Here is a 20,001-nt window from a genome sequence, read left to right as displayed (position 1 = left end):
TTGCACACCCGTGCCTCCCTGTAGCAATATATCTGCTATAGGACGGTCAGGAAGCGATTAAGGCTGCTTTCACACGGATCCGTTTTTCTTCCATGTTTGTGTTAAAAAAAAAGCAGAAGAAAAATATGTGACCATAAATTCCTATGGAACTCTTCACACTGGTCTGTTGTGAGTATGGGGCGTTTTATAAAACCCTGCTTGTTGCATTTTTGGCCCAAAATAAATGCACCATGCCATTGAAATGAATGGAAAATGTGGCAAAAACGGACCCACGTTGCATTTTTGCAGCAGTTTTTGAGTCACATGTCCTGTAGAAAACACCACAAACGTGGTAGAAATGCAGCAAAAACATATATGCATTTTTATCATGTTTTTGTCACAGATCAAAGAAAGAATGAAAGTAGCCTTACTTTTCAGTGCCCACTGTTGATCCGAATTATCAAGGTTCCTGAAATCAGAACTCTCTGGACTGCTTTATCGCACCCTATTTGTCCTGGTGTCTATTATTACTGAGACAGAAGGTGATAGAAAATCTAAAATCTTAACAGTTGGCACCAGCACAGGAGGAGAGAATAAATATTTTAACGAGGACACTTGTTTTGCTGACAACTGTCTAAGAAGGGAATTCCCTTGTAGAGATTTCTTCTCACACTTGTATTTGCCAGACTGGAAGTGAACTGAAATCTCCCAATGGAACACAGACAACAAAAAATGAGGTTGGGTTCCTCTGTCCTCACCTCTGGTGCACTGTAAATACTTTTCGGAGCTCTTTCCTGAGATATTGGCTGAGAATGAAGAAGGTGGTTTATTGTTACTTGAGTGGAAGAGGGGTGAAGGATTCTGCAGGACCAGGCATCGCACCAAATACAAACAGGATCTGAGCTTACATGCTTACTGGCTACTTTGTTTGCCCAGTTAATCTAGTGAGTTCTTATTTTGGCCATACACCGTGGTGGAACACAGTTGGCGTTACAAGATTTGGTTATCGGTTGAACTGTCACATCAGAATGGTGCTTGGGACTTTTTTCATTTCACTAGTTTTGGACCAAATGATATATAATAATTTATGTATATGTGTTATTCTATATGATATTTTTTTCTTCAATTATTACATCGTTAGTTTGGCTGAAAAAAAAGACAAAAGTCCATCCAGTTCAACCATTAAACAAATGTTTTAATGATTAAAGTTATAATCCTATACTCACAGTTGATCCAGAGGAAGGGAAAAAAACCCAGCAAAGTAGCATCCAATTTGCTCCTGCAGGGGAAAAAAAATCCTTCCTGATCCCCTGAGAGTCAATCGGATATTCCCTGGATCAGCTTTACCTATAAATGTTACTATCCAGTTATTATCACATCATATTTGGCCAGAGCCTACTTTTATTCTCCCAATAAAAAATGACAGTAATGACTGATGTAACCTTTCCCTATTCTATCCAAAACTACAAAACATGCCTATACATACACTACAAGTACTAAACACTATCGTGAACAAAAGTCTGCCTTTAGTAAACCTCTCACAAAGCTATAGACATTTAAGTATTTATATATTCTTAAGAAGTAAATAAAATGTAAAGTATAACTAGAAGGCAAAACTTATTTTGTTAGTTCTGGATAGACTGCAGAGGGATTAGTACACCGGTCAGGTTTTTATTTCCGGTCTGTGTCCCTGTTAGGGAGATTCATCCTCTCTATTTGTTCTGTTTCCCATTATCACTGAAAGTGACAGTAAAATAACACATTTTGTGCTGTCCCTAGAAAAGTAATAGAGGGGAAATGTTCAATTGGGGATACTAGTAGCCCTGGGGGTCTCCTAGTATTTCCCTTAATCTGCAGGGATTTCCTCTCACTTCCTGTTTGACTACAGGACACAGATGCGATGGGACACAGATGGCGGAAAAAAAAAAAAAAAAAAATCGGACGGGGGTTACTCTATCTCTTACTCTATAAAAATTAAAAAAAAAAAAAAAAAAAAAACAGTTTTTGCCTTTAGTGCTACTTTAAAACAACCCATCACTGACCTCTGTAGCTGCAAGCACTGGTTAAGTGATTCATCTGCAAAATTTACAAGTGATCTGTGTTTACATGAGAAATTAAAAGGCTGGATGTTAGTGAAATTACTGCTTGAAGATGAGAGCAGAGTGAGCTGAGCTGCTGGGAGGTGCACTTGCATGAGTTTAGTGCTTCTACTTTTAATTTTTGAGGATGAAACAGCTCGTTACCTTTTTGTTAGGGACTTTCACCAGCCACATGCACAGTTAAAAGTGTATTTCCACATTTGCCACCAAATTGGGATAACATATACTTTATGTTTATTATATTCCCAGAGCATAATTTTTAAAAATGTAATATTGTTGCTTAACCCTTTACTTGCTTTGTGCATGCTTAACTATATACCGCCCAGCCACTGTAGAAATACGGCGGCAGGGTGGCACGGCTGGGCAAAACCACGTTTTAAAACATGTGTTTTTAAAACAGGTAGGGGGCGCACGCGAGGCACGCCGCCGCCCTGCCTGTCCCACCGATCACGGCCGCGGATGTCAGTCGCCGGGTCACAGCCGGTCGTTACTGGCTATGTCCCGGCGATTAGCGGCAATCAGTGACAGAGAGCACAGCTGCAGTAGCTGTGCTTTCTGTCAGTTCCCTGACAGCTTCTGACACGCTGATCGGGACAGAAGAGTTTATCTGTCCCGATCAGTGGTGTTCCCTGCAGTACACACCCCCGCCCCCTAGTAAAACACTCCCCCTCACACAGTTAACCCTTTCCCTGAATAATAAAGTTAACCCCTTCCTCCCCAGTGCCATTAGTACAGTGTCAGTGTTTTTTTTTGCACTGATCACTGTATTGGTGTCATTGGGGATGTCAGTGACCCCAAGTCAGTTCCCCCCCAGTATCAGAATGTCCGCCGCAGTCCCGCCATAAGTCGCTGATCTCCGCCATTATTAGTATAAAAAAAAAATTAAAAATCCCAGTATCTTTCCTGCCATTTGAAAACACTATAACTTTCACATAAACCAATTAATTTACACGTATTGGGGTTTTTTGTAGCAAAGACATGTCGCAGAATGCATTTTGGCAGAAATTTATGACTAAATTTGATTTTAAATTTTTTTTTACTGGACATGTTTTATAGAAAAAAGTCCAAAATATTGTTTTTTTTCCTCAAAATTGTCATCCTTTTTTTTTATAGCGCAAAAAATAAAATACACAGGCGATCAAATACCACCGAAAGAAAGCTTAATTTGTGGGAAAAAAAAGGATTTAAATTTAGTTTATGTACCGTATTGCATGACCGCGCAATTGTCCATTAAACTAGCGCAGCGCTATATAGCAAAAAAATGGCATAAATTACAGTATCTATACCATAGTTTGTAGACGCTATAACTTTCACACAAAGCAATCAATATACACTTATTGGGATTTTTTTTTTTACCAAAAACATGTAGCAGAATACATTTTGGCCTAAATTTATAACCAACTTTGAGTTTACTATATATTTTTTATAGCTGAAAGTAAAAAATATTGTTTTTCTTCAAAATGTTTGGTGTTTTTTTTGTTTATAGCGTGAAAAATAAAAAGTGCACAGGTGATCAAATACCACCAAAAGAAAGCTCTATTTGTGTGAAAAAAATTTAAATTTTGTTTGGAAGCAGCATTGCATGACCACGCAATTATCAGATGAATTAGTGCAGCGCCGAGTAGCAAAAAGAGGCCTGGTCATTAAGGGGGGTAAATCCGCAGGAGCTCAAGTGGTTAAAGGTTGTAAAAATAATTTTAAAAAAAACCTATTCTGTGTAATGGTTTTGCACAGAGCAGCCCTGATTGATTCTCTTCCTTTTGGGTCCCCCACCCCCAGCCAAGTGCACCCAATAGCAAGCCTCTTGCTATGGGGGCACTTGAGCAGCTGTGCTCTTGAGCCATGCTCCTGTGAATGGACATTGTCCATTCACACACAGAGCACAGCTTGGTCCCGCCCCCAACTCTCTCTCCACTGCTGTGTGAGCCAATGAGGAGAGAGAGCAAGAGAATATCACCAGCACACCACAGATCTCCAGAGTGGGTCCAAAGCTTTATTCAGCAATCACATCATTAACAAAAGCAACATTTTGGAACCTTGCATGCCTTTATCAGGCATGTGACCACATCTGATGAAGGGGTCCTGTTTCATTTCTGTGTATCACCTGAGGCCAGTCACTTCACTGGGTATATGTAAGGGTTTACCACTTTAAACTCCGGTGGTGGACACATATGGTGTTGAAGTTTGACATGTTTTCAAGAGTTTAATAAATATAGAAGAATGCTTTATGGACAATGTTTCATTTAGAAGACTTTTCACAGATATAAGTTTCCAAATCACAATTCTCTCTAGTGTATTGCTGGCCATTATGGTCTGATGTATGCCTTAACTAGCTCATAGGGGTAAAAGGACCACTTTATTTCAAGACAGGAATTGCTAATAAACAGATAACATCTTTCTGCACTGCTTGGGTGTGAATGGCTCTGTGGTCTTAGTTATAAATGCATGGGCAGAAAGGAATAGAAGACCAAACTTGACCACACCCCTAACAGTCATATAAGTTGCCCCTGTATTCACACACAACAGAAAAAAATAAAGAATGGAAATAAACTGGGTAAAAATTGCATTTATTTTCAAGACCTTTATTTTCCGTGATAATCAAATAACCCACTTGTATTTCTAATTTCTCTTTTTTGGGAAATCTGCATCAAGCCAATAAGCAAGTGTTACTGCCCAGATGTTTAGGTTAGATGAATGCTAGAAGAAAATTGAGAGAAAAAGAAAATACTGACACAAAAAAAGCTCTGTGACACTTGCAGTTATTCCTGTCTCAGATAACAAGATCACTTGTTGTCAATAGCAGGTGATCACAACACCCACATCGTGTTGTGTAAATTGCGCACCCTTGTTAATGAAGACCTCCGCTATACCAAAAGAAAAAAAACCATCAACACATACCAGAAATAAAACCTGATGATCATATATAGTGTATTTAAAATTTAACACTTTCAGAGAGGTTTTTAAAGTCTTTGTGATTTATTATACTACATATCACAAATAAATCTATTCAAGAGGAGTAAGGACTTCTTGGTCAACAGCATTTTTGCATTAAAAAGAGCTGTATGTGAATGGTACACCCACTGGGTCTTTAAAGGAGAACTTTACCCATAACAACTTGAGGCCTCTGCATTTTCGATACCAAAAATTATGTTCTTTAGCAATGAACATATGCTCACCAGCCACTTTATTAGGTACACCTGCTCAATTACTTGGTAACACAAATTGCTAATCAGCCAATCACATGACAGCATCTCAATGCATCTAGACGTGGTGAAGAGGACTTGCTCAAGTTCAAACCAAGCATCAGAATGGGGAACAAAGGAGATTTAACCACTTCAAGTCTGGACACTTTCACCCTGTTCCTGCCTAGACCAATTTTCAGCTTTCAGTGCTATCACACTTTAAATGACAATTGCACGGTCATGCAACACTGTACCCATATGAATTTTTTAGCATTTCTTTTGAGACAGGTAAAACTTTATTTTGATGGTATTTATTCACCACTGGGATTTTTATTTTGTTTGCTGTATAAATGAAAAAGTCCAAAAATTTTGAAAAAAAGTGTTATTATAAAGTTTTGCAAATAATCGTTATAGTAAATCTTGGCCAAAATGTATTCAGCTATCTTTTTAGTAAAAAAAAATAACCCAAATTAGTTTATAACCAAAAATTATAATTTTCAAACATTTTTTTTTACATTTTTATTTTATTTGTTATATTATTATTTATGGTTTTTTTTTTACATACTATCACCTTAGCAGTACAGTGTCACCATAGTGACACTGTACTACTTGTGGGGGATGATGAAGCAAACTTGTAATCTTGTAAAATCAATCTTGTAAAAGCAATCATTTTTCTTTCTCTCTGGTTGCATTTTTGCAGCCATTGAGAAATACTGTGAGAGCTGTGATTGGTCACAGCTTGTCACATGGTACAAGGCTGTTTTGAATAGCCTTGCACTATGTGACAAGCTGTGATCATTTAGAAATGTCAACCCGCTTCTGCAGTGCTCCCGTCCTGCAGTTTATAGACATGGGCTGGACGGGAAGTGGTTAAGTGACTTTGAATGTGGCATGGTTGTTGGTGTCAGACGGGCTGGTCTGAGTATTTCAAAAACTGCTGATCTACTGGTATTTTCATGCACAACCATCTCTAGGGTTTACAGAGAATAATTAGAAAAAGAGAAAATATCCACCAAGAGGCAGTTGTGTGGACAAAATGCCTTGTTGATGTCAGTGTTCAGAGGAGAATGGACAGTCTTGTTTGAGATGATAGAAAGGCAACTGTAACTCAAATAACCACTCGTTAAAAACAAGGTATGCAGAATACCATCTCTGAACACCCAACACGTCGAACCTTGAAGCAGATGGGCTACAAAAGCTAAGACCACACCAGGTGCCACTCCTGCCAGCTAAGAACAGGAAACAAAGGCTACAATTTGCACAGGCTCATCAAAATTGGACAATTGAAGATTGCAAAAATGTTGCCTGGTCTGATGAGTTTTAATTTCAGCTATGACATTCAGATGGTAGGGTCAGAATTTGCCATAAAAAACCATGAAAGCATGGATCCATCCTGCCTTGTATCAATGATTCAGGCTGGTGGTGGTAGTGTAATGGTGTGGGGGATATTTCCTTGGCACACTTTGGGCTAATACCTGAGTATTGTAGCTGACCATGTCCATCCCTTTATGACTACAGTGTATCCATCTGATGGCTACTTCTAGCAGGATAATGCCCCATGTAACAAAGCGCAAATCATCTCAAACTGGTTTTTTGAACATGACAATGAGTTCACTGTACTCCAGTGGCCTTCACAATCTCCAGATCTCAATCCAAAAGAGCATATTTGGGATGTGGTGGAACGGGAGATTCACATCAAAGATGTGCAGTCAACAAATCTGCTGCAACTGCATAATGCTATCATGTCAATATAGACCAAAATCTGAATTTATACCATGAAGTATTAAGGCAATTCTGAAGGAAAAAGGGGGTCGAACTCGGTACTAGCAAGGTGTACCTAATAAAGTGGCTACACTGGGGACATGGACAGATATAATGAGGAAAGGGATCTGTATATTTTCAGATATGCTGTTTTTATTTTTTCATTGACACTTACCTTGGCTTTGATAATGGTGCACTGCAAAGTGCTATTGGCTTGGTCATACAACAGGCTAAATTCCATAGCACCCAGAGTGGCTGTGCAAAAAAGAATTTAAAAAAATATATTAGGCTACTAAAATCACTCATGAATTAAAAGATATATGTAGACCCTACAATAAGTTAGTCAATGCATCTGACTGCCCTGATATGATTATGAATGGAGGACTGAGCAGAGATTTACTTTTCCTTTGTTTGTTGTAGTACTATGAATGACTGTTAATCAACAATGGAATTCTCTTGCCATCGGAAAATATGCCAAATTCTTCATGGGCTATTAACAAACCATTTGTCATTCACAGCACATTGTAACTTTGCTTAGGAAGTGAAACAAAATCAATGAGGCATTACTCTTTTAAAGTGGCTCTACAAAAATATTGTCTGTTCCCTCTACACACCTGGTGATGGCTACCTTCATAAGTACATACATATTCACATGCTTTATAAGTACATACATAGTCACATGCACACTAGTAACCTGTAGATTGAAATCTAACTGGTGAATATAATATAGACTGTAGATAGATAGATATACTGTTGGCGCTATATAAATCCTGTATATTAATAATATAGATATGGTGCATTCATAAAGTATTCCTTTTTCAATTTTGTTATGGTGCAGTCTGATACTTCAGTTGTTTAAATTCATTTTTTTTCTCATTAATCTACACGTAGTACCCAATAATGACAAAGTGAAAACAGAATTTTAGAAATATCTGTGAATTAAAAAGATAAAACTGAAATGCCATATGTACTTAAGTATTCAGATCCTTTTCTCAGTACTTTGTTGAAGCACCTTTGGCAGCAATTGCAGCCTCAAGTCTTTTTGGGTATGACACATCAAGCTTTGCACACATGGATTGAGGGACTTTCTGTCATTCTTCTTTGCAAATCATCTCAAGCTCAGTCAGGTTGTATGGGGACCGTCGATGGATAGCCATTTTCAAGTCTCTCCAGAGATTTTCAGGTCAGGGCTCTGGCTGGGCCACTCTAGGACATTCACAGAGTTGTCCCTAAGCCACTCCTGTGTTGTCTTGGCTGTGTGCTTAGAATCATTGTCATGTTTGAAGGAGAAACTTTGGCCCAGTGTGAGGTCCTGAGTGCTGTGGAACAGGTTTTCATTGAGGATATCTCTATACTTTGCCCCATTCCACCTGTGACCAGTCTCTCTGTCCCATCTGCTGAAAACCACCAAAAGAAAGATGCTGCCACCACCATGCTTCACTGTTGGGATGGTATTGGCCAGGTGTTGAGCGGTGAATGGTTTCCTCTAGACATAACGTTGAGAATTGAGGCCAAACTGTTCAATCTTGGTTTCATCAGACCAGAGAATCTTGTTCCTCACAGTCAGAGTCCTTCATGTGCTTTTTGCAAATTCAAAGCCGGCTTTCATGTGTTTTGCACTGAGGAGAGGCTTACTTCTAGGCACTCTTCCATAAAGCCTAGATCAGTGAAGGTCTGCAGTGTTGGTTGTCCTTTCCTTCTGGAATTTGTCCCACCTTCACACAAGTTCTCTGGAGCTCAGTCAGAGTGACCATGGAGTTCTTGGTCACCTCTCTTACAAAGGCCTTTCTCCCCCATTTGCTAAGTTTTTCCAGGTGACCAGCTATTGGAAGAGTCCCGATTATGCCAAATGTCTTCCATTTGGGAATTATAGAGGCTACAGTGCTACTGGGAACCTCCAGCACAGCAGAATTTTTTGTAGCCTTCCCCAGATCTGTGCTTTGCAATATACTGTATCTGTCTCTGAGCTCTACAGGCAGTTCCTTTGACCTCATGGCTTTTGCTCTGATACAGTAAGCATTGTCAGCTGAGAGGCCTTTTACAGAGAGGTGTGTGCTTTTCCAAATCATGTCCAATCAATTTAATTTACCACAGGTGGACTCTAATCAAGGTGTAGAAACATCTCAGCAATGATCAAAAGAAATGGGAGGCACCTGAGCTAAATTTCAGGTGTTGATCTAAAGGGTCTGAATACTTATGGCAAAGTAATATTTCAGTTTTTCCTTATTCATACATTTCCAAACATTTCTCAAATTCTATTTTCACTAAATGGATTTAAACAACTGTAGTATCGGGCTGCAACATCAAAATTGGAAAAAGTTAAGGGGTCTGAATACTTATATATATATATATATATACATACATACACACACACCTACCTTATGCAGCAATCTGGCCCATGCCTGAACAAGATACTTTCATACATAGCATATCTTCCCTGCCCATATGGTTATTCTCTGATTGGGCATTGACCATATACACAGACTTTCCATTTTCCTGGTCAAAGTGCCCTGGCCTAGCCTACTTGAGGGAAGAATAAGTCAGCCAGGATAGATTTTTTTAGCTAATTGCTGCTTAGACAAGCCCGTGCCTACAGTATTTCTGTTCTCTACATCATTAGCGCAAACTTGCATGTTTGCCTATCATAAAGATATCTTAGCTTGAACATTTCTTTCTGGACATATTCTGAGCTTATAATTAGAATTTTATTTTTTACAATGTTTAAAATGTTAGAAACAGCTTATTTTCACTGGCTCAGTTGAGGACCCTGGCTTTAGGGGAATAGTTTTATACATAATTCCAACCTATATTTATTATGGTCAGAACTCAAAAAAAATTATATGTATAATATTTTTTTAATTCCCTTTTTCAGCCCCCAGGTGGCGCTTTAGACTCTTTTTCCCATTTTCAAGGCTCTACCTTTTCTGTAAAGCTTGTTATTTACAGAACTCAATGGGGTTTTGATTTAATAAAGGACTATGCAAGGGAAATTGTAATTTGAAAGAGAATTGGCCTCAGAGCTTAGGGAATTGTGTGAGGCTCTGATGACTTTTGTCATTCAATCATGTGCAAGCAAAAATTATTTTTTTTTATTATTTTTTTTTTAATTGCACATGATTGGACAATGTTTGCAAAGTGAAACTGAAACTTCACCATCTTCACAAATTTCCTTGCAAAGTCTATGTGCCTTTAGAAAGTCAACTCCAGTGTCTCAAAATTTACAGACATATGCATACAAACAAATATACACATATTTACCTACTCATAATCAGCAACTCATCCCTTATCAGATGACTTGTTTACTAGTTTCAATCAAGGCCAAATCAGACAAAAAGCATGCAATTACGGCTGTGTAGCCTTTTCTTAGATAATCCTTTGTGCACTGGGAATAAAACAGCGCTTATAGCCTTAAAAAGGAAAGTTGTTCCCTTTCCATTAAAAAAAAAAAAAAAAACTGAGTTCTTTTGGTCTTTAGGGATGACCTATTGACAATTTTCTCTTAGTGTTTATGACATTACTGCCATACCTTAAATTATTGTGACTGCGTCAGTGGGAGCCATACTGTTTTTTTAACACCCACACCATTGACAGCTACAGTGCACTAAAGGAGGTGCATCAGCCATTGAGTAATCGTCTACATCCCCTTTACCGTTCCTTACTATTTACTGCCATCTGGATTTTTCTTGGCTTCCTCGCCAAAAAAGGGTTTCTTTTAGCACTTGGGTGGGTATCAAACCTTTCAACTCTATGAAGGTTTTCCATTCCTAGCACCAAGTAATGTTCGGTGCGTGGGAAGGTAGAAGGCATATTGTGTGTCACATTTAAAGCCTGTGGGCACAGTCTTTTTAAATTGCACTTCTTCCCAGACTGTGGGCATTAAAATATTCTCATATTTTGAACAAACAGTAAAAGAACTGACTTCTTCACCTGCTCGTACTGTGTAGTAATTCACTCTCAAGGACCCTTAAAAATCACAACAAAGACTCTAAAGTTTGGTTTTCGTCAATTTCAAACAGCTTAGAAACACCCTGCTTGTGTTTGATTTAGAAGACTTCCTATTAGAAGGTAATAGGAAAACAGCTAAGATTTCTATGCTTCTTTTTTGAACTATGAAGATTATTTTTTCCACAATGCCTGTAGCCACAGAGGTGAATGAGGGCTTGATTTAAAGTTCATTATTGCTTATTCAGAATATGCAAATATCTTTGTGTGGATAGTCTGGGTACAGGTTTACTTTATGAATTCAACCTGGCACATGGAAATGTGCTACAGTGCATGCTTTTTTAATGGTATATGCAATTTATGTACATGTGTACTAAGCTCAATTGTCACCATACTATAAACCAACTAGAACTCTAAACATTAAAACCCAGATTTCTAGTAGATTGTTTCAGTACCTAGAACATACTGTATATTTGCTGTTTGTTCTGGAGACATTGCTTAAAAGAAACACCCTAGTCTATGCTGTAACATGACCTGAAATAATCCTCAAAGCCTCTTATGTATAGTTGCTATATACTATATACAAACCAGTCACTGGAAATCTTTGCAAGCCACCGTTTGAAGTACTTTTAGCTGCTTGCAATACAGGCTTCAGTGTTGAAATACGGTGTCACATATCATTAAATATACATAGAAGCACTCGATTATCACCTGCTTGGCACTATATAGCATCAACACTACGCTAGTGAACATATAAAGCCTACCCAACTTCCGCCTTCTTCTCTAATCCCCTGTACTTTTTCTGTCTCCTATCTATATTTAAAATAAAATGCCAACTATTTTCATTTTGTAAATTGTAAATCATTAGCCTAGAACAGAGGTCTCCAAACTTTTCAAACAAAGGGCCAGTATACTGTCCTTCAGACTTTAGGAGGGCCAGATTAGGGCCAGTGAGGATAACAAATGTCCTGACTCCAGCATCAGTGAAAATAAACATGGCCTCAGGGTTGTTGGTCAGTAGGAGGAGTAGTGCCCCACCATTGGCATTAGAGGGAAGATTAGTACAACATCATTGGTTTCATGGGAAGAAGTACTGCCCCATTGTTGGCCTCAGTTGGAGGAATAGTGCCCCAAGGGCTGGATAAAGGGTAGCAAAGGGTCACATCCGGCCCTCGGGCCACAGTTTGGAGACCCTTGGCCTAGAAGATGACAAAAGATGACTTACTGCATTTAGTAAGAACATACAAGCAACAATGATGATGCAGAAACCAGGGGCGGACTGACCATTTGGAAACTCTGGCACTACCCAAGGGCCTGAGGTCAGTAGGGGGCCCCATGAGATGCCCCTGGTACCTTTTTCATTGACTTTTTTGAGTTTGGGAAAAGACACAGGGGCCCCATGATCCCCTATTGCCTGGGGGCCCCATGAGTTGCCAGTCCGCCCCTGGCAGAAACCCATATCAACCAATCATATTTTAGTCAATTGAATACAGATTGTAATAGGTCAGCACGGTAGCTAAATGGTTAGCACTTCTGCCTGGCAGTACTAGGGTTGTTGGTTCGAATCCCAGCCACGGCACCACCTGCCTGGAGTTTGCATGTTCTCCCTGTGCCTGCGTGGTTTTCCTCAAAAAGACATGCTGGTAGGTTAATTGAATCCTGTCTAAATTGGCCCTAGAATGTGTATGTATGAATGTAAGTTAGGGGGCTTAGATTGTACGCCCCTTGAGGGTTAGAGACTGATGTGAATGTACAATATACAGTATATGTGTAAAGAGTTGCGTAAACTGAAGGAGCTATAGAAGTACCTGAAATAAAAAGGTGAAATCTTTGCTGCAATTCACTCTTTGTCTCACTAAATACATTTGTATGTACAATATGTTCTATGTACAAATAGAGTTTTCATGACATCTTCAGAATTAAATACATGGAACAATCCACAGAGAAAGATTTTGCAACTTATTAAAGCTAGTCTAGCAGTCTAAAGCCATGTGTAAGGTCCCATATTACATTGGCAATCAGTATTCTAAACAATGGATGCTGTACATTAGGTTTTGTCAGGTGGGAAAATAACATGCCTTGCCATGAAATCATCTACTTTTCCACCCACTCACTTGCTTCATCTGAGTCATAGCTGTTAGCTTCCTCCTCTTCATCTTCTTGTGGTTGGGATTGCCGTGAGGGAGCTGCTGTAGTGGTCGAAGGCACAGCAGCAGTGTAGGATAGAGTCTGGCGAAGAGGTCGGTCTTCTCTGACACCTTGTGCTGTGAATCCACTGGGCTTCTCCTCCCTGGGTGCTGCAGCTGGGTACGCTTGTTCGGACTGGGAAACAGGAGGACCACCTGTGGAGAACATTTAGTTCCTTCTGAATAATAAATGACAGATGCTTTTCAAGAACCTTACAAGGATTGTTGCTTGAAACACTAATCTTCCCATTTTTTCAAATAATATATACCACTTATCAGGTTTCATTATACCACTACAGACATTTAGGGTGCCCTTTGAAGCAGACTCATTAATAGCAATGTACAAAGTGTATTTACCCATAGCAATCAATAGAATATCATCATTCTCTGATCGGACCACAGTATAGTGATTCCTGATTGGTTACTATCAATTAATATACACTGCTTTTTGACATTGCTACAATGTTTTAATGAACACACCTGATTTTTTTTTTTTTCAACTAAAAATATCCAGATTTTGCTGTTTGCATTAACAAAACTTTACACACGGCTGTATACAGGTTTATACAGATTTATTTTGCTCCATTTGTCTACATTTCCTCTGTGAAACAATCAATCACACATAAACATTTTCTATACTCTGTAAAATATACATTTTTTTTTATAAGTGCCACTTTCAGGCTCCATGCACACGGGGCGTTTTGATAATGCTGGTAACGTTAGCTGTGTAAAGTCACGTTAAAAACGTGAGCTTTTCAGCTTTTTTTTAGGGTTTTTGAATTAGTGTTTGCGGTTTTTAGCATTTTTTCACCAAAGTTTTTGGGACAAAAAAGTTAAAAACCGCCAGTTTGCGGCATTTTACTGCGCTTTGCCACGTTTTTTCAGCATTAGAGCGTTTTTACAGCTAACAAACTCCTCTAGAACCACACTAGTCTTGGGTTTTTTTTCCAGCCAAAAACATACTTGCCACAAAACATTGATTACAGTCTATGTGTGCATGGACACATAGGATAAAATGCTGGGGGGTTTACTGGCTGTAGAAAAAAAAACGTCAAAAGCTAAAATCAGCAGCTGTAAAAACGTCCAATGTGCATGAGGACTCAAAGTTGTGTTGCTACCTGATGTTGCAATGAAATGTGTAGTTATAGTTGGGATTTAAAGGAACTGTACAATTACTATTTATTTAGGTATGTCGTCTTATATATTTATATGGAAACAGTGTAAACAAATGGTTGAAAGTGTACCACTTGCAGTCAACAGGTGGTGAAGCTGTTCAGCAAAAAGATAAATCTCATTTCACATTGCCCCGACTTGGGATCTGACTGGTGAGACCCCCAAGTCGCATGACATGTGAAATCCCATGTCTTAGAGCAACTTCAGTAGTTCTAATTAAGATAGCTCTCATTGACTGACTTTAGAAAAGGTTCCTGTACTACTTTAAGACTTCTATCCGACTTGTGCCTGTTGACTTTAATGGAAGCTGCCTGCAAGTCGGATCCACATCTATATTGATGCGATTTGGATCAAACATTGCAGAAAGATTACCCAGGAAAAGTCACATGGCATGAAAGTTGCGCAACAAGTTGCATCAAAGTCATACTCAAGTTGCCAGGGAGTTGCCTTGCAAAGTTGCACCATGAGTTGTGTGAGTTTCAGGTCGCAGTAGTGTGAACCGAACCTCAGGCCCCTTCTACATGGGGTGGGCTCCGCTGAGAGTCCGCTTGGTCAGTGGGAGATCTGTCCGCTGATCTCCACTGAGCAGGCGGATGTCTGGTCTGTGTCCGCTACGCTTATGCAGACACAGCCTGCTCTCCTCTATCGGCAGTCAGATGTAACAGACCACGTGTCTGTTTATGCCCAACTGCCATCCGATCTGCTAAATGGATAGAAAACGGATCCCTATCCATCTGTTTTTAGTGGATTGGATCAGACTGGATGTTAGCGGGTGTAAACAGACACATGTCCATTTACACCCGCCGCTCCATAGAGGAGAATGAAGGGTCTGATCGAGTCTGCCTGAAAAACTGACATTCAGACCCAAATGGTCCACTCGTGTGAAAGGGACCTAAGAGAAGAAACACACCTCCTCCCACTCTGCTAAAAGACAAGGGAATGCTTTAATTAGTCGGTTTATATGGGCTATTAACAATCATGAAGGCAGTGGTAGACTTTCTAATTAGAAAGCCAGGTATGTTGTGCAAACTGCTTGTCATGGATGTACCCTGCCATAAATAAGGATGATATCAATTATGTTTGCAAAGTTAAAACAAATACATATTAAAAAATTGATTAAAACCAAGAAGAGGTATGGGACCTCTCGGTGCAGTATCCTTGCACAAAGCAGGTAGCTAGAACATCTTTTTTTATTTTAAACAAAAAAAAACATTTTTACTTTAGTATCACTTAAAGGGCCCATTCACACCAGAACACGGTCCATGTACCATTCACGTTTCCCACACTGCAATCAAAACACACTGTGTGTGCTATCTGCTGTGGGTGTCAATGCATTCCTAAGGACACCCCAAACACAGATTTCAAACGCACTGCGTTTGCCTGCATCGGATCATATGCTACCACAGTAACATGTAATTCTGTTGCAGTACATTTCTAAAAGTAATGCATGCACTACGTTTGGTGTGATCCAGTGGAATTTTAGACCTTTTAAATGAATGGACTGAAAATCGCACCACAATGTGGTGACTGCATTAGTTTTCCTTTTTTCAGGCTTGTTTAATTTCTTTTCACCTGATGAGCTGACCAGTAACACTTCTTGTACTAGGGTGCCTGTCAGCACGGTCAGTCTGTGGAGAGGGTAGTGTTAGATGAGCAGGCAGATTAAAATGGTTTTGAGTAATACATTAAAGCTGAAATCCAGCTAACATTTTTTAAGCCATTACAGCAACAGGGTTTTTTTTTTTTAATAATTTTCAGTTTTTGTTGTCACACCTAGTAGTACAGTACTACAGAAGACACAGCACAGTTTTGTATGATGTTCCATGCAATTCCATGGATCACTGTGTTCTGCCAAAGGAGCTTGTTGCATAAACAAATACGCTGTCACTTTTCTCACTGTTTATGTTCTCAGGCTCCCCAAGCTTGTATGAGTTTCCTACCAAGAGAATGCTGAAAGGTAAAATGATTCTAGCTGATCTAGCCCTAGAGTAAATACGTGTTATCTCACTTAGCGGCAATGATAGCGAATCAGAACGGTACACTGTAATCTCCTCCTGGGGCAGAGACTAAGATAAATGTGTCTATATACCTTGCAAAGAGATGCTCATTATGTCAGCACTATATAAATCTGCAAAAAATATAAATAGAGGTCACTAAAATCAGTTTTCAGATCCCGTCAATGAAATGCATGAGTGGGACAAAACTAATAATATGTAAGTTAAAATCTCATATGTCAGGTCTTATCTAAGGCTAGGTACACACTATGGCTATACAATTTTGACCTAACTATCAATGCAGTTATGGAAGCAACTTTGATGAAACTTCAATAAGGTTTGCATATTCTATGGGGCCTAAAACACACTAGAATCACACCAACATAGTACAGGAAACTTTTCCAAAATTGATCCATACTGAGTCGTATTGATGTGAATGGGCATCATTGAAAACAATGTGACTTCCATTGCCATGTGATTCTGTGCGACTCAAGTTGAATCAGAAACCACACAAGTGTGAACCAGGCCTAACCCTGGGAGTATCTGTATATGCAGTCTTGAATGCAATGGATAAACACAAATCAGTGCAAGGGAACATAGAACGCAATGGCTTTCTATATGCCTCATTCACACCACAACATTGTGCACATGTGCAGTGCAGTGCAACATGTACAGTTGCAAGAAAAAGTATGTGAACCCCTTGGGATTGCGTGGAGTTTTGCATGAATTGGGCATAAAATGTGCTCTGAACGTCATCTAAGTCACAACAATGGAAGAACACAGTCTGCTGAACATAATACTACACAAACATTAGATGTTGCCATGGTTTAATTGCACATAACATGTAAACATTCACAGTGCAGGGAGGAAAAAGTATGTGAACCTTTGGACTTAATAACTGGTTGACCCTCCTTTGGCAGCAATAACCTCAACCAAACATTTCCTGTAGTTGCAGATCAGACCTGCACAACGATCTGGAGTAATTTTAGACCACTCCTCTTCACAAAACTGTTTCAGTGTAGCAATATTCTTGGGATGTCTGGTGTGAATCGCTCTCTTAAGGTCATGCCACAGCATTTCAATCGGGTTGAGGTCAGGACTTTGACTGGGCCACTCCAGAAGGCGTATTCTGTGCTGTTGCAGCCATTGTTTTGTTGAATTACTTGTATGCTTTGGGTCATTGTCCTGTTGCATCACCCATCCTCTGCGGAGCTTCAGTCGGCGGACAGATGGTCGTACGTTTTCCTGCAAAATGTCTTGATAAACTCTGGAATTCATTTTCCCATCAATGACAACAATCCGTCCAGGCCCTGAGGCAGCAAAGCAGCCCCAAACCATGATGCTCCCTCCACCATGTTTTACAGTGGGGATGAGGTTTTGATGTTGGTGTGCTGTGCCTTTTTTTCTCCACACATAGTGTTGTGTGTTCTTCCCAAACAACTCAATCTTGGTTTCATCTGTCCACAGTATATTTTGCCAGTAGTGCTGTGGAACATCCAGGTGCTCTTTTGCAAACTTCAAACGTGCTGCAATATTCTTTTTGGACAGCAATGGCTTCCTCCGTGGTGTCCTCCCATGTACTCCATTCTTGTTTAATGTTTTCCTTATTGTAGATGTGTCAACAAAAATGTTAGCATGTGCCAGAGATTTCTGTAGGTCTTTAGCTGACACTCTGGGATTCTTCTTTACCTCATGCAGCATTCTGCGCTGTGCTCTTGCAGTCATTTTTACAGGACGACCACGCCTAGGGAGAGTAGCAACAGTGCTAAACTTTCTCCATTTGTAGACAGTCTGTCTTACCGTGGACACATGAACATCAAGGCTTTTGGAGATACTTTTGTAACCCTTTCCAGCTTCATGCAAGTCAACAATTCTTGATCGTAGGTCTTCTGAGAGCTCTTTTCTGCGAGGCATGGTTCACATCAGACAGTGCTTCTTGAAACCAGTAAACCCAAAACAGGTGTGTGTTTTTTAAGGGCAGGACAGCTGTCAGCAACACATCCAATATCATCACACTGATTGGAGTCAAGGTTGGCTCACTCCTGGCTCCAATTAGCACTGAGAGAAGTCATTAAGCTAGGGCCTCACATACTTTTTCCTCCCTGCACTGTGAATGTTTACATGTTATGTGCACTTAAACCATGGCAACATCTAATGTTTGTGTAGTATTATGTTCAGCAGACTGTATTCTTCTATTGTTGTGACTTAGATGACATTCGGAGCACATTTTATGTTCAATTCATGCAAAACTCCACGTAATCCCAAGGGGTTCACATACTTTTTCTTGCAACTGTACACATTTTAAGACATCCTATGTATGTCAACGTAACCTAACTGAAGTACTTAAGTAAAAAAAAAACTTTTTTTTGGGAAAGATGTAAAAGAAGATAAGACTGCAAAACGCTCACAATGGTTGAACAATAAAGTTGTTGTAAACCCTTACATAAACCAAGTGAAGGGGCTGGCTTCAGGTGATACACAGAGATGAAACAAATTCTCCTGTATAAGTTGTGCCTGTTTATCTGTACCATATTTCCCCTACCATCCAAAGTGCTGCAGTTACACAGGATCTCTCAGCTCTGAAAAGCAGGGGGCGATGTGCTTAGTTACACTGAGTGAAGATTTCTCAGAGCCGATTGGAGGGAGGGGAGGGGACACATCACCCCTTCACACAGCACACAGGAGCAAAGCTGAGGCTGTCAATCACAGGCTGTGCCCTCCCTGTCACCATTTTTCTCTTGGTGTCAGGAAAACTCATCAGAAGTGATTCAGGCAGCTATCAGAAGGCAGAAGGTGGGAAATGGCACTTAGTAGTCTGGATTGAAACAGGTACACACTATAGGGGGGTATGCTTAGTTCATATTTTATGTAAGAGGTTTACAACTGCTTAAAATGCATACCAATGCATATAAATGCAAGGCAACACCCATAAAATCCAACACAACATGCATAAAAATGCATGCAAATGCACATGCCTTTTTAGCGTGTTGTAGTGCATTTTTATGTGCAGCATGGTGTGAAAATACCCTTGTACATGGGCAGAAAAATATGCACCTTTTAGAGGCATTTTGCTTTTTTTTTTTATCCAGCTGTCTCAGCTTTATTAACTCAATGTGTCCATGTACATGTGAAACTCAAAAAATTTGAATATCGTGCAAAAGTTCATTTATTTCAGTAATGCAACCTAAAAGGTGAAAGTAATATATGAGATAGACTCATTACATGCAAAGCAAGATAGTTCAAGCCATGACATGTCATAATTGTGATGATTATGGCTTACAGCTCATGAAAACCCCAAATCCACAATCTCAGAAAATTAGAATATTACATGCAATCAATAAAACAAGGATTGTACATAGAACAATATCAGACCTCTGAAAAGTATAAGCATGCATATGTACTCAGTACTTGGTTTGGGCCCCTTTTGCAGCAATTACTGCCTCAATGCGGTGTGCCATGGAAGCTATCAGCCTGTGGCACTGCTGAGGTGTTATGGAAGACCAGAATGCTTCAATAGCAGCCTTCAGCTCTTCTGCATTGTTCAGTCTCATGTCTCTCATCTTTCTCTTGGCAATGCCCCATAGATTCTCTATGGGGTTCAGGTCAGGCAAGTTTGCTGACCAGTCAAGCACACTAATCCCATGGTCATTGAGCCCGGTTTTGGTGCTTTTGAGAGTGTGGGCAG

The 20,001-nt window shown here is 39.7% G+C and overlaps 1 protein-coding gene across 1 annotated transcript in view; it reads right to left on the bottom strand.

Annotated features, from left to right (window-relative positions):
• Window positions 1-20,001, bottom strand: part of RPH3A (rabphilin 3A) — a 395,508-nt gene that overhangs the window by 60,629 nt on the left and 314,878 nt on the right. Inside the window, exons 11-12 of the mRNA XM_089677017.1 lie at window positions 13,078-13,305; window positions 7,197-7,276 (exon numbers count right to left, since the gene is read on the bottom strand). Of these exons, the coding sequence (XP_089533143.1) occupies window positions 7,197-7,276; window positions 13,078-13,305 (308 nt within the window). The remainder of the gene's footprint in view (window positions 1-7,196; window positions 7,277-13,077; window positions 13,306-20,001) is intronic.

This window comes from Staurois parvus, unplaced genomic scaffold (assembly GCF_062004578.1).
Source record: "Staurois parvus isolate SC_StPar_1 unplaced genomic scaffold, SC_StPar_1.0 ptg000014l, whole genome shotgun sequence".
NCBI classification, from domain to species: Eukaryota; Metazoa; Chordata; class Amphibia; order Anura; family Ranidae; genus Staurois; species Staurois parvus.
The sequence above is the reverse complement of the archived record's forward strand: the minus strand, read 5'-3'. Positions and strand labels throughout refer to the sequence as shown.